General features: G+C 51.5%; 1 protein-coding gene across 1 annotated transcript; it reads right to left on the bottom strand.

Annotated features, from left to right (window-relative positions):
• LOC118991286 (SEC14-like protein 2) lies at positions 1 to 22921 on the bottom strand. The gene is made up of 12 exons (XM_037052508.1): positions 22771 to 22921; positions 20601 to 20676; positions 14534 to 14577; positions 14086 to 14145; positions 13639 to 13827; positions 12325 to 12420; positions 12088 to 12148; positions 11606 to 11689; positions 8438 to 8544; positions 8217 to 8356; positions 7904 to 8073; positions 1 to 1512 (listed from the first exon to the last, which is right to left on the bottom strand). Exons 1-12 carry the CDS (start codon positions 22822 to 22824, stop codon positions 1382 to 1384), a joined length of 1212 nt encoding a protein of 403 aa, XP_036908403.1. The 5' UTR covers positions 22825 to 22921; the 3' UTR covers positions 1 to 1381.
• Between the last annotated feature and the right edge of the window lie 152 nt (positions 22922 to 23073).

The raw sequence follows: 23073 nt of genomic DNA, 5'->3' as shown, positions 1-23073 counted from the left end.
TGCGCACTGAACGTTGCTTTATTCATCGGTTAATTTTCCTAACAAAGCATTGTAAACCAAGGTCGGGATGTCCTCCTGAGGGTTCTGGCTGGGGCCCATTCAGCCTCGGGCCCCCTCCTCTTGCTCCCTCAGCTTCTTCGCCAGACCAGCTATCCAGGTTGGGCCGCTTTTCTTTGTTCCTGTGCAGCCCAGGCCCTGGTTTGAGTTTGCAGGATTTGGGATTGTGATTAGTGCTGTGGTTGCCCGCAGGGTTTGTGCCCTCCAGTGCCTGGTCCCTGAGCAGCCCCATAGTTATCCCTGCTTGTCGCCGTGGGTCCCTGCTCTGAAAGGGGAGGAAGACCTTAGAGGCTATTTATGGTTTCCCCAGGCTCCTGGCTCTGCCAGATGCTGGCCCCACCAGGCACTAGGAACCCACAACACCCACCATACTGCCGAGAGTCAATCAGGAGGAAGCGGGTTAGCAGGCACCGTGGAAGACTCAGCTGGCAAATGCCCTGAGTTCTGTCTGGATCCCATTTGTCATTTTTGTGTGGTTAATCAAATGAAGAGTTACTTGATGAGAGGCTGGCGACACTGAACAGGGAAGTGGAAGTCTCAGGACTCACATCCTCCCCAGCCTCTCTTCCCATCCCTTCCCAGAGCCGAGATTCCTGGAGGTAATTTCCCTGTGCTTTGTTCTCAGTGGGGGACAGGGGCTGGGTATGAAACCAAAGCTCACTGTCCCAGGAAGCTCTGAATCAAGGACAATTATTAGTAATTAAAGCAGCAGCCACTAGTACCCAGGAGTTGCTGAAGTTCTCAAGGTGAAGGAAAGACCTGCCTCAGGGATCTTCCCTGAATGGGAAGATCATTGCTGACTCTAACATCTCCTGAGACCTGGGAAAAGCTGAAGGATCCCAGCCTGAATGATAGGAAGTTTAGAAGAGCCTCTGACCTCCACCATAACTCTAGCAACTGGGTACCTTGCTATTCCTCATTATAATCTAAGCTCACAGGTTCATTTGGTTTCACATTCCTCCCCTGCTGCTGGCTTCCCTGAAATGTTAAGTCTCAAACTCTCCCCTTCTCTAATTTTTTCCCTGCTGCCACCCTGTGGAACCACCTTCCTGTCTCAGCTGTCACAGGTAGGTGACATTGGCACAGCTTGCAGGATAAATGGATCCGCTCACAGTGGCCAGCCCCTAGGGACTCTAACTTGAAAGGCAAGGAGACCCACTGCTGCTATGCTTCCTCTTCTTCATTCTGAAGTCATAGCTCCCCAGGCTCAGCTGAGTCTTTCTCCTAGCCCAGTGTCTTTTGGCATCGGGGAAAATGACTGCTAGAAGGGATAGAAACTGACAGGGAGACACTGAGGGAGCCAGGCCTTCTGTGGCAGGAGGCGTTACTTTGGGGTGACTTCCCCCAGTTGTTTTATCTTCTCTTCTGAAGCTCTGTCTGGCAGCAGCACCTCCACAGTGAAATTGACCTTCTTGGCATGAATGAAGCTGTAGGTGTTGTCAAACCGCAGGACATCTGAGGGGAGGCATAAAACCAGACATTCAGGCAATTCTGACAAAGGGCTTGGGGACAGGGCTTTTTGTTGACTGAGCAGGGCAATGCGGTCGGTAATGAGGATGCAGACAGCATAAGCAATGGTCCTTGACCTTCTGCAAAAGAGTCTAGCTAGACTGACAAGATGATCATGGAGAGAGAAAATATGTAAAAGACCATGCCAAGTGCCAGATGAGAGACAACCATCTGTAACAGCTTGGAAAAAGAAAGCCCTATAAACTGCAATTACATGAAAGGCTTTTAAGAGGAGTTACAGAGCTTGAATTGGGCTTTGAAAGGGGTGGGGGAGAAGAATTTGTAGAGGCAGCAGTTGCTACAATAATAATAGTAATGGTAACAATGGCAATGTATCTCAGCACTGGGTTGGTAATCTATATATTATTTCACTATTCCTCAAAATAACTATGAGTTCAGCATTAGTCCTGGTTTATGTTCTGTAAAAAAGGAGGTCACTACATTGCAGAGTGAGGAAGTGACAAAGCCGGAATTTCCCTGCGCTGGAAGCCCACCCTGTGTAAAGTTTTTGAACCAGGAATTTATCTCAAAGGAATATAAACAGACAAAGATGCTCATTGCACCTCTGTTTGTTAAGATCTAAAAGCTTGGGAAAGCTCCAATGTTCAAAGGAGAATTGTTTAAAATGTTCATATTGCAATCCATATGATGAAATAACTGTTCTGATATTAAAAGAAAGAGGTTAGCCCTGGCTGGTGTAGCTCAGTGGATTGAGTGCAGGCCTGTGAACCACACGATTGTGGTTCAATTCCCAGTCAAGGCACATGCCTGGGTTGCAGGCCAGGTCCCCAGTGGGGCCACATGAGAGGCAACCACACATTGATGTTTCTCTAACTCTCTTTCTCCTTCCCTTTCCCTCTCTTTAAAAATAAATAAATAAATAAATAAATAAAATCTTTTTAAAAAAATAAAGAGGTTAGCTTCACAAGTGACTGGGGAAATTCTCTGCAGTGTATCCTTAGGCCAAAAGAGCAAACTGCAGAACATCTTATAAATAGTTTGTAACATTTTTGTTACTATAGATATAAAAAAAAATTTTGGCTCTGCCACTTTGTCTACCTACACCCCCAAGTTCTACTCAGGTTCTTGTTCTAAGGGGCAAGTTTTCAGTATGATGACCATACCACTCTGAACACGCCCAGTCTTGCCTGAGAGTTTTCTCAAATCCTGCAACAGGTTTTACAATTTCAATTTTTCTTCAAACATACATTGAATAACATGTCCTGGCAATTCCTGTGCCTGTATACATGTGTGTACATGTCCTGTGTATTATGGTAACATGTAACTCGTCTACCCCACAGGGGTGTCCAACCTTTTGGTGTCTCTGGGCCACACTGGAAGAAGAGTTGTCTCAGGTCACACATGAAATACACAAACTTATTAATGAAAACTGATTAGCAAAAAATGTTTTGAGTAAATTTACGATTTTGTGTTGGGCCGAATGCTGCCTGCAAGCCGAGGGTTGGACACCACTAGTCTAAAGGGATGAGAAATATTTGATAAGCTAATAGATAAGATCTGTTTCTGTTAGGAGTGTTTTCCTCTAGGGAGAGAAAATGGGCCTGCAGTTGGCAGAAAAGACTTTTCCAGCCTTGCCTAAGGGACAGACTGCCTTTAGTCTAACCCTTCTTTGATCGATGGATCGATTGATTGGAGAGGTTGTTCCATTTCAGTCAAATACTCCTTCAAGGGAACAGAGTGTGAAAACAAAAGCTAGTGCTGCCCCTTCCCTTCCTGGTCTTTTCTCACTTTTCCCAGGAAAAAAAAAAAGCTCTGTTTAATTCTGAGATTTAACCTTTCCCCTTTCCTGGCTCCAGATAAAATGCATAGTTCAGCCTGAGGGTAGTCACACCACCCACCATTTCTTCATGGTGTGAAATGAATATCAGTTGTTGATTTTCTCTCTATGCCAGAGGTGTTTCAAGACCCGTAGTCCCTTGGCCAAGAGGGGATCTTCCTCTCTGCCACGGATGAGAGCTTTAGCAACCAGAGTCAGCTGTGCTGGAGAAGGCTGTGAGCTCCTTGGACCAAGCACCATGGCGATGGCTCTGCCTACCATGATATTCTACCCTCAGAAATAAGGAAGGAGCTGTTCTGAGGCCCAGGCCCGAGGGAAGTGGAGTTCACGAATTAAGAGGTTCATTTTGACACAAATCATGTAGTTACAGACTCACAGAGCCCCCTGAGCCCCCTGAGGACTCCTTAACTTTTGTTGGGGAACCAACCCCCTTGAGAATCTGACGATTTTGTCATCAGATGGAATTTTCCCACAAACTCAGATCCCCTGGGGCCCCTCATGGACCTTCTGGGACAGCGGTTCCCAATGGGAAAGGTGCCGTTTCCCACTGAAGGGGGTGGGGTGGGGTGTGGCTGTATTGTGCTCTCTCACTGATGTACTGAAAATAAAATTATATATTCTAAATTAGCTTCCCTTTATTTCTCTTAGTAGGAGATTACACTGATTTTTAAATTATCTGTGTGAGTTACTATATTTCAGAATAGCAAAGGGGACATTAGACACTATTTGCTACAGAGAAGGAGGGGCTGGGTCTTTAAGATTTATAATCACTGCCCTGGGGAGTCCCTAAACCCCCAATAAAGATTCCTGCCTCTAGCCTACTGCCCTCATTTTAAGGAGGTGAGGAAAACTTCAGTATTTAGGGGCACTTGTTCAAAACAATCCGAGATTAGGGGCCAAGCCGGACTCAGAAACCAGGCCCCCAGATGCATGCTGGGCTCGTTTTGTCTCTGCGCCGCCTGGCAATGCTGTTTCCTCATGCGGGGTGGCAGGCCTTGTAGACCGCACCCGCCACTCCTGGCAAAGTCCAGATCTTTGTTTCTGCATCTTTTTCTTTCCTAGTAGAGGACTCTACACCCAGGCCCTCAGGAAATATTAGTGGAGGGGGGGGAAGCAAAATCACTTTGGACTTTGTTTCTCCTCCTCAGGAACTAAGGACATTTGGTCAAGGACAACAGCGGCCTGGGGAGAGTTAAGGGACTCCTTCCACTGGCGGCAGGCACACAGCCTGCGATTCTCCGCTGGGTGATTATGCTGCACTTTGCAGGGGTTGCCTGGTTCTCCAGGGACATTGCCCTCCACGGGTGAGCTTGTACCCGAACACTGGCTTCTGTCTNCCCAGATGCATGCTGGGCTCGTTTTGTCTCTGCGCCGCCTGGCAATGCTGTTTCATCATGCGGGGTGGCAGGCCTTGTAGACCGCACCCGCCACTCCTGGCAAAGTCCAGATCTTTGTTTCTGCATCTTTTTCTTTCCTAGGAGAGGACTCTACACCCAGGCCCTCAGGAAATATTAGTGGGGGGGGGGGGGAGGAAGCAAAATCACTTTGGACTTTGTTTCTCCTCCTCAGGAACTGAGGACACTTGGTCAAGGACAACCGCGGCCTGGGGAGAGTTAAGGGACTCCTTCCACTGGCGGCAGGCACACAGCCTGCGATTCTCCGCTGGGTGATTATGCTGCACTTTGCAGGGGTTGCCTGGTTCTCCAGGGACATTGCCCTCCACGGGTGAGCTTGTACCCGAACACTGGCTTCTGTCTGGGTGCAGGTCTAACCTGGGCCATGGCCCCAGACAACAGCTGACCCACCTAAGTGTCTTTACACCTGGGAAGTGGGCATGGACACTGTGGCCTGCCTCTCCTCCCCCTGGGACTGGACAACAAGTAGTTCCCACTTAAGGCCCCACGGGCAGATAAATGTTCCATCCGGGAATGTATCCAAGAGGAGCTAAAATAATTTTGGGATTTGCAGACCTAAGCCCAATTATGTTAAAAGCTTCATGGTCCTTTCTCAACCTTCAGCAACTCTAGAAGGGCGGTGGGCAAGGCTGGAAAATGGGCTGGGCTCTGCTACTGGCGGTGTGATCTTGAATAAATTACTTCCCTGGCCTGGGACTCTCTCCTCTGTCACATCAGGGGTGGACCTGATCATCTCCAGGGCAGTCTCCAGCCGAGAGATCCTGGACCAGGATCCTAGGAGTCGTCTGACTTTTGGTATCTGTTCAAGCTACTTTGTGCAAGAGAGAACACCCCTTTTCTCCACTTCAGCTTCCCTGCCCACTAAAAAGAAAGTCAAACTTAATGTAGAAAATGATCTATGCTCTGTGGATGACAGTAGCTGGGCTGCTACCAAGCCTCGTTCTTGCCGAAGCACACTGTACGTGCCTTCTCCCCCGGGGCCCGGCTGCTCACTAACAAGAATCCTCCCCCTCCCCAGGGAGCCATGCCACAGAGCATCTGTGAGGAGGTGGCCGTAGAGACCAGAAGTTGCCTGCGATGTGGGAGAGGACACAGTTTCTGAGGTTGGGGTGCTGGTGTGGAGATGTAGATGGTGTAGACGGTGAAGTCCAGAGGCCAAGATGTCTGTTGGGCTATTAGTTCAGATCTCCTGGTGGTGCCGCTACAGAAAGGGGGCCCAGGGCTTCCCCCGCCTCCAGCGCTGGCTCCCAGATGCCCCATCTCCCCCAGGTCTTGCCCAAATAACAGTAACGGTGGCTCAAGTGTGTTCGGTGCTTGCTGTGTGCCAGGTATTATGTAAGTGCTACCCAGGCCTTATCACACCTAAATTATCACGTGTCCCTGTGAGGCAGAGAGTTTGATCCCCACTGGAGCCATCAGGAACCTGAAGCTCAGGAAGGCTGAGTCACTTGCTTAGGGACTTCAGTCAGTAGTCAAGTCCCACTCAACTCGATGCTAGAACCCTTGCTCTCATTGGTTTTCCATGCCTGCCTGGGCCCTTGGCACTGACAGGAAAGAAAGTGGAGATTTGATGTGCGTGTGGTGTGTGTGTATGTTTGGTTTTCTGCTTGTAAATGTCGTATATGGTCATTGCAAAGTAAACTGTATTTGCAGAACTACAATAAGTCCTCACTTAACATCATCAATAGGCTCTGTGACTCCCAGTAGAACAGTGTAGTATAATGGACCCAGTTTTACCACAGGCTAATTGATATAGTTCCTAAGGCATATTTCTGGTCACAAAAACATCACCAAGATTCTACATCAATACCCCAAACTCTTCTAATATTAAACATTGAAATAAATGTCAGCCATGCATACATTTAAGAAAGATGAATACAAATGAGTAAAGTGGTGATTTTCCAACTAGCTTATTTCCGTTCAGGGTCACAGGTGGCCAGAGCCTTGCCCCCGGCTCAGGGAGCAAGGTGGGAACCGGCTCTGGACAGGCTGCCGTTCCGCTGAAGGGCGAGTTCACACATGCTCATTATCCTGGGACAGTTAAGACACACCATTTGCCTCACGTGCATGTCTCTGGGACATGGGGGAAAAATAACAGAAACAGTCCCCAGAGACACCCACGCAGACACGGGGCGAATGTGCCAACTCCGCACAGACAGTGGCCCTGGCTGGGAATCTTCTTTTTCTTCATCAATGTGATAACGAAACAACACTGAACACAAGAATTCTGCTTGAGGAGCTGCTGCAGTGTGAATGTGAAATCCCTCTGTGAGCTCCCTACCGCCCCAGAGGTCGCCGCCGTGACAGTCTCTAGAGAGTCCCCAGAGTTCTTCCCTGTGTACACACTTGTTATTAACCAAAGTGAGTGTATACCACATATGCTATATTTCGTACTTTATTTAACAGGTATTAGACATCTTACATGTCAACTTACTCTCATTAATGGGTATATTACACTCCATTGTACGAACGGACCATGATTTATTTAATTTGTTTGACAAGACCTTATTAAGGCCATTTAATGTATTGTCCGTTCCCAGGCTGTGAGGAACATCTTACGGCTTTGCGTCTTTGTGTAAATATTTCTGCAGACTAAATTTCTAGAAGTAGAATGGCTGAGTTGAAGGGCATCTTAATCAATAATTGCAAAGTTGAGGGAGGTTAAACACCTTTTCCAGTGCCCCTCAGCCATTCCTACTCCTATTCAATTCTGTGCACAGAGGCCTCGAGGCTGGGCTTCCCGGGGCAGCGGCTTGCCCGGTGATCCCTGCGCCCACCCTGCCGGTTCTGCCTTTCTGGCGCGTGGGGAAGAATTCCCGAGATGTCTGATCGCAGTCACAAACCCAGTTAGACCTGGACCGACATCCCCTGTGATCGGCTAGCTCTGCAACTCACAAAGGTGAGATCATGTCAGACCTGGATCATGTCAGAATCCCACTCCGCTTTTAACCAGCTGGGGCGCCTTGAGTGAGTCTAAGTTTCCTCACTTGTGCAAGGGCACAGTTGAGCTGACGGAGTTCTGCGTTTACTTCTAACAGCCTGAGAGCCTACATTTCTGGAGAAAGAGGGACCCAAGAGGCAGACGTCTAGGGCAGGAGCTTCGAGCTAAGACAGACATACTCACAGATGCCAGGATTGTTGCAGGTGAGGGTCCCGTCCTCGGGCACCAGGTGGGCATTGTACCTCTGGTTGGGCAGCACCTCTGTCATCTCCCCTGCCTTCTGCCGCTCCCCGACCTTGGTCTTCAGGAAAATTCCAAAACCGACGTCTGAGCCTTCTGACGTGAACTGCCACCTGCAGGGGACACCCACACGTGCCGACATGATTAGGGAATCTCTGGGGTTCTGCCAGCAGGGCTCCTCTCACCCCAGCCCGTCCACCAGTACCTGCGGCTCAGCCCTTTGGCTGAGGTGTCCTGGAAGGGTCCAGAACCCTACCTGAGGACGCAGCCGGGGAAGAGGATCTCATACTCTACTTGGTGGGAGGAGCCACGGGAAATCTGCACGCTGTGCTCATACTGCTGTTTCACCTGGTCTCGCACGTAATACTTCTTAGGGATGTCACCCCCATAGTTAATCTAGAAGCAGAGCGTGGGGTGAGCTGGAATGTGCATTAGAGGCAGGCTTCCCTGGTCACCTCCAGCCCCCGGGGTCCGTACCTTGGATTTGCACTTGGGGTCTCCATCAGGGTCAGTCATGGTGCCCCCATACTCCACAGGCAGCTGGTCAGGGCTGATGTATTTCAGTAAAACCTCCTTCCAGTTTGCTGGCAGGAGAGGTAAAGAAGAAGGAAGGAGGGTCACCACTAGGGGGGATTTCATCACAGCCCTGGCAGTCTACACAAAAGAGGCAGGGGGGAAAAAAACTCCATCCACCCCTGCACACAAAACACAGGTATTAGGGCACAGGATGTGGGCAGAGTACTGCCGGGTTGCAGGAGGAGCCACCCCCCAAGGAGGGTCCTGCCCTGCACGGGAGTCAGAAGACTGGGGGTCCTGTCCACATGGCCTCTAGCCAGGCTATGGTGGGAGGGAAGTGACCTCAGTCCTTGAAGAGGGTATTGTAAACTCTAAAGTGCCCTCCACCAAGAGTGTGTTATCACTCCCAGGAAGGTGATACAAACATTTGAAGTTCAAGCAGGAGGGACAGAGGGAGGAGGGGAGCGCGTTCCCTGCAGAGGGGACGGTGTGTGCAGCCGGTGGGAGGGCCGGAAGCAACAAGGCCTGTCCTGGCTACACTGATCTCGGGAAGACAGAGCCGTGTGTCTTGTCCCCACTTTTTCTGCACATCATTGTGACTGAATGAACTCACCCGTGGGGAGGCACTGCTTAAACTTGGCATTACCCCAGGCATAATTTTATGTCTGCTTCTGTTTATTTTTTTAGGCTGTTGAGCTGCCAATGACTTGGCTCATTTTCTGGTAACCCAGCCCCTTCCTGACTAGGGAGTCAGACTCTAGCACAACCAATGCTGTGCACCGCTTCACCACCATTCCAGACTCCTCAACGAGTACCAGCCACAGACAATATTTTGATACTAGAAACCTTTCCATGCTGATGCCAGAAGCCAAAGCTCTGAGTCCTGGGGGACAGCCCAGTGCACTCTGCTGCTGGTGCTGTCCGGGAGCCCGCCGAGGCTGTCCTGGGTCTCCTAGTCGGCCTGCAGGTCGCAGAGACCCAAGTCCATGCAGCGCTTGTGGTCGCGGGCTGATTCACTTTGTGCCACTAAGCTCCAGCGACCAGCCCGGAGTGTTTTTCCCTTTTCTGTTGAAGTTCCTGTACCTTCTCAGCCCGAGGTGGATTTGGTTGAGGGTTTTGGGTGTGGGTGGAAGAACAGACTGAACCTCCTCCATGGCTCTGCTGCTAGGAAACCTAAGCGTCTCATGCTCACAGTGGGCGGTAGCAGCAGAGAAGCCAAAACCACCAGAGCCATTGCTGGGATTTTGTATTTCTCCCCCCAGCTCAGCTGGACAGTCGGAAAAGGCCGGGGAGGGGGCAGGTTCTTCCCATCTTATAGAGAGTCACTGAGGCAAGAAGAAGCAAAACTTGTTGCTGCCAGAGCCAGGACGAGAACCTAGAAGTCCTGGACTTCCCAGATGGTCTCACTCCACTCCTGGGACACATTTGGAAAATCTCCACTTGCAGTGTGTTGCCTGAAGGTGAACATTAAGAAACCTCCAGAGTCCCTATTGCCAACCCCCAGGTTCAAGTCTGGGGGTGGCCTCAAGGCTTCCATGATCTACCTAGTCCCAACCCACCTTCACAGCCCTTTCTCCCTGCACTCCACTTAATGCTGCCACAAAACTGACTCCTGTCCGTCCCTGGCTGCCTCAATTCCTGTGCATCTTCCTCACTGGCTTCCCTCATGTCTGATGTTCTCTCTCGCTGCCTCCTTACATACCCAACCCCTGCACATGGGGTTCTCCAACAACCTCCTCAATCACTTCACAGTCTCCGTGATGGGCCCCTCCTCCTCTGCCTGCCCTGGAGCTTCGATAGCCCCCAAGGCTCAGCCTCTGTTCCTCTGGGGGCAGTCTTATCTGTTCTCAAGGTCTTAGCTGCTACCAACATTTGGCAGCTCCCAAATCTCTAGGCTGGAGTTCTAAACCCCAAGAACTCTAGGCTGGAGTTCTCCCCTAGGCTTCAGGCTCAAGTATCCCCAATATCTGTACGTCTCACACACTCTTCAAACTCAACTTGAAGTTTGTTCTTCCAGTTGTATTCCTGCATTGAGCTAATTGTGTTACAGTGACTGCAAACTTAGTCACTCACGACAGACACTAGGGGGTCATTCTAGATTTCGCTTTGTCCCCTCCTATATCCAGTCATCTGAGTTCTTCTATTTTACTTCCTAAACAAGTCCTAAATTCATCCTCTCTCCTCTCTATGCCCACTGCCTTTGCCCCAGCACAGGCTTGCGACACCTGCTGCATGAGCTATGCCCACAGCAGGCAAACTGGTATCTGTCCCTCACGATCCTGCCAATACAGTAAGTCTCAATCTAAAATCTGATCCCGGTAATCCCCTGCTCACAGCTCACCTCTGGTTCCCAGAGGCCTGTACTGTCCCAGCTCCTTAGCATAGTGCCCTAGATTCTCTGTGACTTGCTCCTGGCTCCCTCTTCGGCCTCATCCCTTGCGATGTTCTGCCAAACATTCTGCAACTGCCTGTGCCGTGGTGTGTAAGGTCTTTGCTCAGTGCTGTGCCTTCTCCCTGACAGCCCGCCACCCTGCTTCATCTGGCTACTCTTCCTCATTCCATTGCACTTGGCTGAGGCAGGCCTCACCTCCTCCCTAGGTCAAGTGGGCTTTGTGTCTCCCTTCCCTAAGAGACCTAGAGCTTTTCAAGAACTTGTCTGTTTCACCTTCTTAGTTCAGGGCCTGGCACATAGTAGGTGCTCATCAAATGAAGCCAGATCTAGTTGCCTCCAGCTGAAAGCAACCTCTGCTCCTGTGACCTCCATGGCACCTTCTCTAGGCCCCTCCTAGTACCTTTTCTGGTTCTTTGTCATAGCTTTCTCTCTAAATGTCTTTTCTCTCCTCTTATATTGCAAGCTCCTTCATGGCAAGAACTGACGTTCCATTCATCTTTGAAGTTACAATGCTGAGCTCAGTACTTCCTTCCGGAGTGTCTGAGAGAAAGCGTTCTTGTTCTCATGAAAGCAGTCAGGGGGATCCTAGCCCAGCCCCAGCTTGCTCCTGGGTCACACAGCTCCCAAACCAGCAGAGGGAACTGTGGCCCTGGCGGCTCTTGGCTTTGTCTCTAAAGTCATCCCCAGTCTGGGCCACGGACCATCCTGTGGAGTTGAGGAGAGTCTGAGCTACTCACCCCCCAGGACCATGATCTTCTTACGAGTGTCCTCGCTCAGGAAGTGTTTGACGAGATTAAAGGCCACAGGAAACAGCTTGGGGGCTGGAACGGAGACCAGACCATGAGAGACTGGAAGTAGTGCCCACTCTGTCCCTAAGAGTATAGTCCACAGCGCCCCGTGTCTCAGGCCCCATGTTCCCTGGTGCTGCTGCTGTGGAGCCCGCGTAGGCAGCCCCAGGGAATGAGGCTCAGCAGGGAACCTTCCCATCTGTACAGTGGGAGTAGGCCAGTGGGGATGGTCTTCCTCTCTCACTGGGCCGGACGGCTCCAAGGCAGCGCTAAGCGGTAACAACTGTGTGAACCATAAAGCACTCTGAGTGTGTCAAGGGTCCTTGATGCCCTCCTTTGGCTCACTCCGTTTTCCCCACCTGAATCTGTCCCGGCAACATTCTTGGCCCCTTTTGCTCATCTGACTTTCTCACTTGGAGTTCCCAACTTACCTTTAATAACGAAAAGACGCTTCAGTGTTTCAGGATAGTTATCCTCAACCAGGCAGAGAAACTGTGGAGACGAAATCACTGAGTGTAGCAGGCTCAGTCTTCTGTGTCAGGGTGAGAGGCCCGGCCTCCTCCAGGCTAGACTCTGCCCCCACCCATCCCACGGGGCAGCCCAGCAGAGGGGTCCACTCCCCCAGTCCCTGCTCCCCCCATCCTGGCCTCTCCAGTCCTGCCCCTCACCTCTCCATAGGTCTCCACAGCAGGCTTCCAGAGATGCTTGAGGCTAAGCCCTTCACAGTCATAAATTGTGGTGATGGAATCCACCTTCCTCCCCATCTGCAGGGCACAGAGGAGCAGAAAGTCACAGCAGGCAGCCCCACTGCAGAAGCCCACCCAGCTCAGGGCAAAGCTGTACCTAGGGCTTTCCAAATGCAGAGAATCACCCCAGGCCAGAACTGCAGCCCAGGCAAGTCGCCTTCCTGCCTGGGTCCCCACGTTCCCATCCAGTACGCCACTGGGTGGACCGAGACTGCATCCGAGGTCCCTTCCCTTCTGCAGTTGGACCCGACGGCCTCCCTCTTCCTCAGTGTGCAGCACCAGGTCGTGCTCTGTCTGTGGGGCTTTGTGCAGCCACGTACTTCATGCACAGAAATGTTCTCTGTGCAACCTAAGCCCTTAAGGGTGCATTCCCGCCTAGCGCTCCTTTGCCTGCCCAGCCTGCAGGGCCCCTGCACACACTAGGTCTCAGTGCATGTTTGTGGATGACAGCGTCGAAAAGGCCGCACACGTACTGCATCATCTCCTTGGGCCTTTCCCTTTGCTGAGGGGAAGGAAGGAGAGAAGATCTTAGTAGCAGCTGCAGCTTGTCCTTCAGCCTTTTTCTCAGTAAGGAGATCAGCTTATCTCTTTTGAAATGCAGAGTTAGAGAAATATGGAATCTTAGCTCATCCACACCAGTGATACACAAATACTTGTCTAAGGACAGGGTTGTCTGTGACAAAGATCTCACTGGTGCCCAGAGGAATGAGAAACATAACAATAAGGAAGTTAAGTTCTCCTTTTCAATTGGTTTTTAGAGAGAGGGAGAGAGAAAGGAAGGTAGAGAGAGAAACATCAGTTGTTGTTCCACTTACTTGTGATTCAGTGGTTGATTTTGTGTATGCCCTGACTGGGGATCGAACCCAAAACTTTGGTGTATCAGGACGATGCTCTAACCAACGGAGCCATTTGACCAGGGCCCAATGTAGTTAAGTTATTTACGAAGCTAAATTTACTATTTAAAGGACTGGCCTTTATTCTGAGGTTTTGCCATTCCTGTACTTTTGGAGGTTAATTATGGTGATGGTAGCTGGCAATTTTTTAAAGTCCTTACTTGGAAAAATGAAAATCTGGCAACATGTTAGTCTCTAAAACTTTGAAATTCCACTGGTCTCTGGAATCCAAAGGTCCAGGCCTCAGCCCTGAAGCTGGGTTAAGTCCCTGTGTGACATCCCTGCTTCTGCTTGAACGCCGCTACTGCGATTAGCTTATTTTCAGTGGTGCTGGTTCACTCGCCTTTTCAGACTGGCGGTTACACTCCTGCGCAAGCAGCTCGCAGTCCCGCATCTTGGTCTTCAGCAAGTCCTGCTTGCTGGCTGAGAGCAGCAGGCCCTTGGCATCCAGAGGTCCAATGATATCGTACCAGATGGGACAGCCCTCCTTGTCGTAGCCACACAGGCCTCCTGACAGATACAGCTGGACCACCTGGGCAAAGACACGGAGAAGGCACCTGGTAAGCAGACTCGGGGCAGCTACATGTCTCCTGGGACCTTCCTCTGGGTTCATCATTCTCTCCCTCAATAGCCTTCCCCTAGGTACCAATGCACACCCATTCTGGGAACCGTTCGCGTCCACCTGGCACTGTCAGGCCTTTCTTCGGAAGCTTCCAGTCCCACAGACCCAGGGCACAGACTGTGGTCTAGTGACCTAACAAAGGGGCGGGCCAGGATCACGTGTCCTCACCTCTGGAGGCTGCCAGCTTATGATGTTTTCAATGTCCTTCTGCTTCCGGAACTCCACATGCTGCAAACACACAGTCAGGGCTTTAAGAAGGTGGGCGCAGGGCAGGGGGACCCCTTAGTAGACATCTAGCACTAGGTGGCGGCACGAACAGGTAAGTCATGAGAAGACAATTGGCAGGAATGCAAAAGAAGGCGCTGCCTGTTTTAGAAGTCTTGGCGGAACACCAGTGCTTGGCTAGCCCAGACCTATGAAAGCTCTGGGTTTCCAGGGAAGGGAGTGCCCTTTTCCCAGAGGGACAAGGCAGTAGTGGTTGGCTAAGACCCAGCTACGTCACACAAGCCAGTGGCTGTGATGGAGGTGAGTGGGATGAGCAAAAGAACAAGCACGGTGTGATTCTGATGGGCAGGAGTGGAGGTAACCATGGGATTTGGAGGCAAATGGATCTCACCTTCCGGAGCATGGCTTCAGACTTCTGTATGTCAAAGCTTCTTGCTGTAACAGGGAAATGTGGTCAGGGTTAGGCCAGCAGACTGGGCGTCCAAGGACAAGGAGAGTTCCCTGTTCTCATATTAGGGTCAGCTCCTCTTTCTCAACACCCCAGTTGACTCCCAGATCATCCCACACGTACAAATTAATATGAAGACATTCATTGAGGGTACCTGAAGCACCACAGCCCCTGGAGAGCAGGTCAAAGTTAAGTTCAGGTAGGAGTAGCATTGCAATTTCGGAGTCAAAAGAGCTTTGTCCTAGTCGATGCAATTGGGTGACAGGTCTTATCTCCTCTCAGGAAAAGTGAACCCTGGACTTCCTTATCATTTAGCTTTTCCCTTACACAAAGTTAATCTCTTCCACAGTCTAACATCCAGTCCTGAGAACTTGACACTCAGTTCAGACATGAACACAGCTGCCCCGTAATCTGGGGTAGAGCTGGCAGAACACCCCAGTAGGATGGACAGCTTGATGAGCGCCCAGTCAACCTTGCCATGTCCCATGTCCCATATCCAAGGACACATGCATACCCCAATGGGACACAGAGGACCCTCCTCTCAGGGTTCCTGTACAGTTTTAGAATGGAAAGTTCACCTAGGCCAACTCTACTTTCTGCATGAACCCCCAAACGTTACCACGTCCAGCTCCACCAACCATGCTGTCTGACAAAGTCCGAGCATGGGGAGGACGACTTCAAAGAAGCGTGTTCCGGCCCTGGCTGGTGTAGCTCAGTGGATTGAGCGCGGGCCTGCGAACCACACGATCGCGGTTCGATTCCCAGTCAGGGCACATGCCTGGGTTGCAGGCCAGTTCCCGGCCCCTGGCAGGGGACACACAAGAGGCAACCATACATTGATATTTCTCTCTCTCTCTCTCCTTCCCTTCCACTCTAAGATAAATAAATAAAATCTTAAAAAAAAAAAAAAAGAAGCGTGTTCCGGCCTGGCGGACGCGGCATGAATGGATATGTGGTGTTGATCTTAGTCTTGCTGTCTCTTGGTGTTCTAACCTTTACCTTTCTGATAATTTGGACTCCTAGAAATAAATGCTGACCATTCTCAGAGCTGAACAGCAACTAAGTCAGGCTGAGAACAATATCACCTTAGCCTTTCCCTAAAATAACACCTCCTTCCCTGACCTGATTAAGCAATTGTAGGATAAAATAATATTAGCTAGTAGGGGGCCTGGAATATCCAAAGCAGCCCCCTTAAGTAAGTCCCGAGGCAAATCCCCTCTGATAAAATAGCCCCTGAATGTCTAAAGTTGTTAGAATAACGGCCCCTCCTTTACCTTGAATAGGGATATATATCTATTAGAATTAGACAGGCAGAAAAATAGAGAAACTAGTTAGCTATTAAGCATGTAAAAAATAATTACTAAGAAGATAGAGTTCTTAGTACACAGAGAGATATTTTAGACGGAAAGATAGATAGCTAAATTAGACATCACAAAGACTTAATAATGAGTTCCTAACCTCTGCTTGGTCTAGCGTATCGTTTTGCCCCATAACTAACTCTAAGAACTTTGATAAATAATAGGACATTTGAACTTTGTACATAGAGCTATTTTAAGTTGTCTGATTAATGGTTCTCCTGGTCAAAACAATTTTGTTCAACATAATTAAAATTATGGGAACTTTTGTACTTTTCCTGATTATCTCTGTATTAATTTTTTCTGCTTAACTGATCATGCTTGCACCTGTAAATAATAAATCACTATTAGAAATGAAAATATAAAAACCTGCTTGTACTTGCGATAAATGGAACAGTGCTTCACCTGCCTTTGAGCTGTGTAGTTGCCTGTTACCCAGCGCCAACGCCTATCCTCACCTCGAGGGACCCCTGGACCCTGCTGCGGCTGGACCAGGGCACGTTGTCTTGCTAAAGCTTGAACACAAAGACCTCACTGCCCCTGAAAGCCACCTGCTTCCAGATAATCCGGGTTACCACACGCACTCAGTCCTCATGGCTGAACGGAGTGGAGATCCGCTCCAGGGACGCTTAGAGAGTGGGGTCACTCCCTCAGCCACGGGACAACCTTTCCAATACGGGCCAGTACTGGGCTGCCCCGGAGCGCGCTCTGCTTTCACGCTGCCCATCAGTGGATCCTTTCACAGCTTGATTTCAAGTTCACCCAAATAGAACCCTTCAGAAGTTTTCAAGTTTGCCAGTGCCCCTCGTCCGGTGCATTGTGCAGAGCTGAGCACAGCACCAGGTGTTGTCCACACTCCCATAGAACCTAAGGACGCTCTTGGCACCGATCACACCCTTACTCTGGAGGGACACGCAGTCAGCTGAACCTCCCCCCACCATCCTTTCGGCTGCTCTGCTGCTAAGCCTTCGTCTCCTGTGTTGTGAGGTGGTTTTCTGGCTCCACCCCTATCCGATTTCATCTTGTTAGAGTGAGCTTCATTTCATTCTTTTGTTTAAAGAAAGGGGAAGGGGGGAGGAGAAGGAGGGAGAGAAACATCAATGTGGGAGAGAAATATTGATCAGCTGCCTCTCGTGCAGGCTTTGCCCAGGAGCCAAGCCCACCACCAGGCATGTGCCCTGACTGGGAATTGAACAGGTGACCCGGAGCTCTGCGGGACAATGTCCAACCAACTAAGCCGTACTGGTCAGGGTTTCATTTCATTCTTTCAAGAGTTTTGGAGATCCAGATTCTGACCAGTTTTGCCATCTGACCTGTGAATTGTCTCTCCCAAGCTGTAGGTGCTCTGTTGAAATCAAGATTTGCTTGAGAGCCCTGGGCTCTGAACCAGATAGGCTGCCCTCTGGACTGTCACTGGACTTTTAATGACTTCTCCAGGAGAGCCAGGTATATTCCCTGGCTCTGCCATCATGAAATTCAGTCCACTCTTGGTGCACACAAAGGGCACACCAGGAGATCCGACCAATGCCGCGCCTCCCCTGGGCGCTGGACGCATGTTAGGACAGAACAGAGCTGAACAGCAACTAAATCAGACTGAGAGCAATATCACCTTAGCCTTTCCCTAAAATAACACCTGTTTTAACACCTAAAATAACTTCGCTGTTTTTCTCTGTTAGGACAGCTGAACAGTCTTCCGTCTTGGGAAGCCCCTCCTCACCGCCCTTTATGTGACATCACGGCAGCAGGGGCAGCTTCTAGAGGAATGTAATCCAGGTTCGCAGCTCAGCCCTTGCACGTCCCTGTTTGACCTTGGACAAGACACGGCACATCTCCGATGGAATCATCTAATGAGCTAACACTGGGAAGATGCAAGGCAACAGCATGACGGGGAAGCCCAGCTGGACTGTGAAAGTGGGAATCCTCCATAGGAGGGTACCCCGAACTATGAGAAGAGAGAGACCTGATCTTCCCAGAGAACGGGAGTGGCAGTGAACTGGGAGCCCCCTTGCCTCATGGTGGTTCTCCAGTTAACCCTTATCAGCCAGGGTCCAACAGCCAGTATCTTCTTCAAGGGTCCTCCTCTAGTTGCCACTTGCCCCTGGCAGCACCTGGCCTGGTCCGCCCACATGCCTGCTGAGTCAGGCCCCTCCAGGGCTCCCGCTGCCCTCTCTGGCCAGGGGCCACTCAAAGCATGGCTTAGGACACTGCCAGAGAAGCCCACCAGCAGCAGCTGTCCTGGGTTCTTATTTGATCCCTTCCTAGGCCTGGAAAGTGAGGACACTCAGACCTGCTCTGCGCCCTTTTAGGGTTGCCACCACTTCGCTGTTTTTCTCTTGCAGCCTGACTCTCCTTGCTGGAGTGCCCATGGCTGCGCCCCAGTCAGGGGAGGCAGTGGAGACTCGTGTGCCCGCTCGCAGGGCCTGGGGCCAGGAGAAAACTAAGTATACCTGGGTGAAGGGGGCAGGAGACCGGATCCCCGGCTCATACCTAGGCTAGAAAAAGATTCTGCTGGCATGCACCCTTCAGATGTTGCCTTTAGAACCAAAAGGAGAAAGAGAAATGGTTTCTAAAAAGAGAGAGACAACAAAAATCCTAATTGAAATTCATAGTAGAGTCTGACCAGGCCTGTACTCCTGCCCAGGAAATGTGAGGCACCAAATAAAGTACAGAGGAGATACTAGTCCTGTTTGAAGAGGCACAGCGTGGCTTCAGGGGCAGCTGTGGCTTACTGGAGAGAGCAGGGGCCTGGGAATCTGGGCCCCAGATTTCTGCCCTGATTCTGCTTCCTGTTAGCTGTGTGCCTTCAGCTAAGTGCCCTCCCCTCTCTGAGACTGTTTTCTCAGCTGGCAAATGAGGATGACCACACTCTTCGATGTTCCTGCCAAGAGAGAGGTTATCCCAGGTCCAGGGTTGTGGAGGGTGCCTGCCAAACCAGCTGCAGGACCCCAGGTTGATCTGTTAGATAAAAGAGAGCTGTGTGTCGTTCACAGCTCTCTGCCACCACACCTCCACCTAAGAGCAGTTTGGCAGTTTGTTTGATGATCTAACAGCTGGCCCTTTAAGGCAGTGCTGGTTTCCCACTCCCTCCACCCGCCCACTTCTAGCTGCAGCTCTTTAGCAAACTGCTGGGCCAAAATACTCTCCAGCCCTGGACTAGCTCCACTGCCACCCCCACACTGCCCCTCCCCCCTCTCTGAGGGGGCTGAGGGTGTGGGTTTGCAGTTTTTTTTTTCAAGAGAAAATGGCAGGTGGCACTTCCGGAGGTACAGAGCCCCACATGGCTCTCCTGGCTGCACCTGCCTGTGGGTGCCCGCTCGTAGTCCCCCAGAGCACGTCAGTCTATTCCATTTCTGCACGGAAAAGTGAAATCCAGCTCTTTACCCACCCCAAGACTGCTAGTGTGTGCGGATCCACAAATAAATAATCAGGTATAATACGTACTTTAATTTTTAAACTGTGGTTCCACATCACAACTTAATCTCTGCTCATCTAAGAAAGTAGAATTTATTCTCTATTATTTCTATGCCTAGTAATAAAGTTTCTATACAGAAAAAGATCATGTGTCACAAGAACCAGAGAGGGTGGCATGTGACTTGAATCACAAAAGAGAAGAGGAAAAAGAACAGGAAGGTTTCAGGAGCTGGGGCATGGGGCTGAGTTTAACTCTGCTGCTAAGAGAAACACGCACCTTGGCTCACGTACCCAGAGTTCTGTCATTCCACATCTTGCAATAAGCCGGGCACCCTCTTTCATCCCGCTATCCCAGAGAGGTATCTAGGCCAATGTTCACCCCTGGCCAAGGTACCACAGCCAGGCTGAAGCAGAAGTAGAATTAAAATGTGGGACTTTGCCCTGGCTAGTGCGGCTCAATGGATTGAGTGCCAGCCTATAAACCGAAAGGTCACTGGTTCAATTCCCAGTCAGGGCACATGCCAAGGATGCCAGCCAGGTCCCCAGCTGGGGGCATGTAAGAGGCAACCAATCGATGTATCTCTCGCACATTGATGTTTTTCTCTCTCTCTTTCTCCCTTCCTTCCCCTCTCTCTAAAATAAATAAATAAAGTCTTAAAAAATAAAAGAAAAGGAACATGGAAGACTCTGGAGCCTGGTGGTGGCTTGAGGGAGGTCTTGTCGACCTAGTTCAGGCTGAGCACCGCCCCCCCCCATGTTCCCCAAGCTCTCGCCCCAACTTCAAGCTGCCTAAACTGCTGCCAGCAGGAGCCCTGTTGTCCCAATAGGCCACAGAGGGGTCCCGTTTCTCCCAGGGGCCAGAACTCTGGTTCTAAACTGGACTCTGGCTCCGACTTCCCATATGACTGGAGCCTTTATCAGCTTTTCCTCCAACTGTTTCCCCAAGTCCATCAGAAGAGTGGATAGAAAGGGCACTGGGCTGAGACTCAGCCAATCTGGGCTCTAGTCCTCTCTTGTTTCCTGCAATTCAAACACCATGTGACTTGGGGCAGGTTTCTTCACCTCTCTGGGCCTCAGTGTTATCTACCCAGTAGGGAGGTTCGTAACTGCCCAAGGGCCCTTTTGCTCCTAAGGGTCGAATCCTCTAATTCTCCCATTGCCAAGGCCAGGGTTTCCAGAGGCTGCTATTCTATGACCGGGAACCAGACCCCGCCCCAGCCCCCCACAGCCCCCTCTCCCCTCACCTCGGAGCCAGCGCAGGAGATAATGGTCATCTGGATTCGGCAGACTGGGCAGCACATCCTGGACATTCTCCCGAAACTGTAGGGAGAGGTGGCTGGGTGAGTGACAGGCCCCACCCCCACCACCCTCTACCCAGGACTCGCCAAAGAGGCTTTGCTGGATGCCTCTTCCACACCGGTCAACTCCGCAGACACTGGCTGAGCATGTAGGCTGCATGGGGCATCATGCTAGAGGGTACCCGGTGGCAGGAGGAGGTGGGCAGCGAGTAAGACACTGCCCCTGCCTGGCTGCATGCACCTCCACACTCCAGTGTAGCGTGCCGCCAGAGGTATCCTAGGCTAGCTGCGATAGTAGACACTGTGGGACATGCCGCAGTGCAAGCTGTCAATTTCCCACATATTCCCCGCGTGCCCGGCACTGAATTTGGCACTTATTCAGTGTCCCTGGAGGTATTACTGTCCCCATTACACAAATGAAGAAATTGGAGCTCAGAGAGACTAAGTAACACGCCCCAAGTTAAACAGCTAGAGATCGGCAACACTGGAGGCAAAGCGGGGCCTGTTCGAGGCCAGCCAGTGCACATACTCCTTCATGGATTTTCCACCCACTTCGTAATGGAACGGGGAGCAACATGCCTGGGAGAGCAGAGGGGCAGAAGAGTCTAACTCTGACTGGGGCCAGGAAGACAGTGGTCTCCTATCGATTCATATTTTAAAAAATGGCATTTGAGCTAGTCTTGAAAGGAATCAAAGGCAGCAGAAGGAGGGAGGAGGGCTATTGGGGTGGAAGGAGCAGTTCCAGAGAGAAGCCACAAAGGGAGAAAGTACAGGGAGTGCCGAACAAGGAAAGTGGACAGTGACCCCAAGGGATGGCCACACCCACTTCCAACTGTTTTCTACCCTCTGAGCACACCCACTGCCCATGCTCTTTTCATACCTCCTGCTCCCAGCCACTCACCTTTCCCTAGTCATTGACCTCCAGGGCAGCCACAGAGGGGACCAATGAGGACTCGCCACCTCTGCCCCTTGCCTAGAGGAGCAAGGACGCAGACCATCCCATTCCCCAAACAACTCCCAGGTAAACTGCTCATCCAGGGCTCAGATGTGAAGCCACCACTTCCCAAGGACCCTACCCAGCCTCTGTTTTCCAGCTTAATCACCACCTAATCCCTTATCTGCCTGACTTCCCCTGCAGGTCAGCAGTAAAATCTGAAACCTCCCTATCTGGCCAGCCCCGGATGGGGGAGGCCCAGCTTGAGCAAAGCCTTCATGGAGCTGGTGCCTCGGCTTAGCTGCCACAGCAGACCTCTGTTCCCCCACTTGTCCCAGCAACAGAAAACTGCCCTGCTTTGGAGCCTGCAAACAGGGAGGCTGGGCCCTGCTTGGCTCTGTTTCCAAGAACTGCCAACCTCCCCTCTCAGTAATGGCAACATAGAAGTGGAGATACAGGTGGTGGGGAGGGGGTGTAGCTTTTGAACTGTTGCCCCCTCCTCTGCCCAGGTGCCAATGCAAAGCCAAGTTTACCTCCCAGCCTGAAGCGCATCACCCCAAGTTCCAGGTCAGAGAAGGCCAGGATTGCAGGACTCCTCTCAGCTCAAACTAACCCCAGCCCACTGAGTCCCCCACCAGGAGGATTCCAGACCTCCCTCCACAACGCCTGGTCCAACCTCATTTCAGCTCATCAGGGAGCAGATGAAGGATGGGTTTTGCCCAAGGTCACAGAGGGACTTGGAATCAGAGGAGGGGCTATCCAAATATCCTTAGGAGCTGTCCGCGGCCCTTTCCATCGGTGCCACTGCCCTGGGGAGAGGGAAACCTCCCGGAAATAGGAGGAGGCCTGGGGCCCTGGTCCCAGGACCCCGCTGCCAGTCCCGAAATGAATGTCGCCTTTGTGCCCTGAGCTGCCTCCAAGGGCTTCCAAGCAACCACTTCCCCCCAGGTGGTACCTCCAGGGGCTCGTTTCGGGGCTGGGGCCAGGGTGGCAAACTTCCCCAGGGGCCCCCTCGGCGGGCGGTGGGCGGTCAGCCGCCAGGTGCCGCCGAAGGCTGCTCCCTCCGCCATCCGCCCGCGGAGGACGGTCGCACGCCTCCCACCGAGACCCTTCCCGGCTCGCCGCCCGGGGAGGGAGAGGGCCGCCGCCGCCCGGGGCGGAGGGTGCCGGATGAGGGCTCACCTTGGCCAGAGCCTCCTCCTGCTTCGGGCTGAGGTCGCCGACTCTGCCGCTCATCTCTGGTCGGGGTGCGGCGGTTGCGGCAGCTGATACAGCTCGGGCTCCTTTTCTGCCGCCGAAGTCCCGGCCTTCTTGCCTTTGGAGGTGGCTGGCCGCCAAGCCCCGCCTTTTAAAGAATCCCGAGGGGCGGAGCTGGAGATGCTGTGGCCTGGGGCTTCTGATGCATCGCGTTTGCTCTCTCGAAGTCAGTAACTAGGCAGGAGACCAGCCGGAGTCCCAGAGAGTCTGGGTTCAAGTCCCAGATTT

This window comes from Sturnira hondurensis, unplaced genomic scaffold (genome assembly GCF_014824575.4).
Source record: "Sturnira hondurensis isolate 20B ecotype Veracruz unplaced genomic scaffold, ASM1482457v3 Scaffold0007406, whole genome shotgun sequence".
In the NCBI taxonomy this organism is placed as follows: domain Eukaryota; kingdom Metazoa; phylum Chordata; class Mammalia; order Chiroptera; family Phyllostomidae; genus Sturnira; species Sturnira hondurensis.
The sequence above is the reverse complement of the archived record's forward strand: the minus strand, read 5'-3'. Positions and strand labels throughout refer to the sequence as shown.

Excerpts from the sequence above, each read along its gene's own strand:
- LOC118991286 (XM_037052508.1), bottom strand. The coding sequence starts at position 22,824 with ATGAGCGGCAGAGTCGGCGACCTCAGCCCGAAGCAGGAGGAGGCTCTG. Across the intron at positions 8,545-11,605 it reads GAAGATCATGGTCCTGGGGG|CAAACTGGAAGGAGGTTTTA; the intron begins GTGAGTAGCTCA and ends CTCTCCTGCCAG. Across the intron at positions 8,074-8,216 it reads TTCCCCGGCTGCGTCCTCAG|GTGGCAGTTCACGTCAGAAG; the intron begins GTAGGGTTCTGG and ends TGTCCCCTGCAG.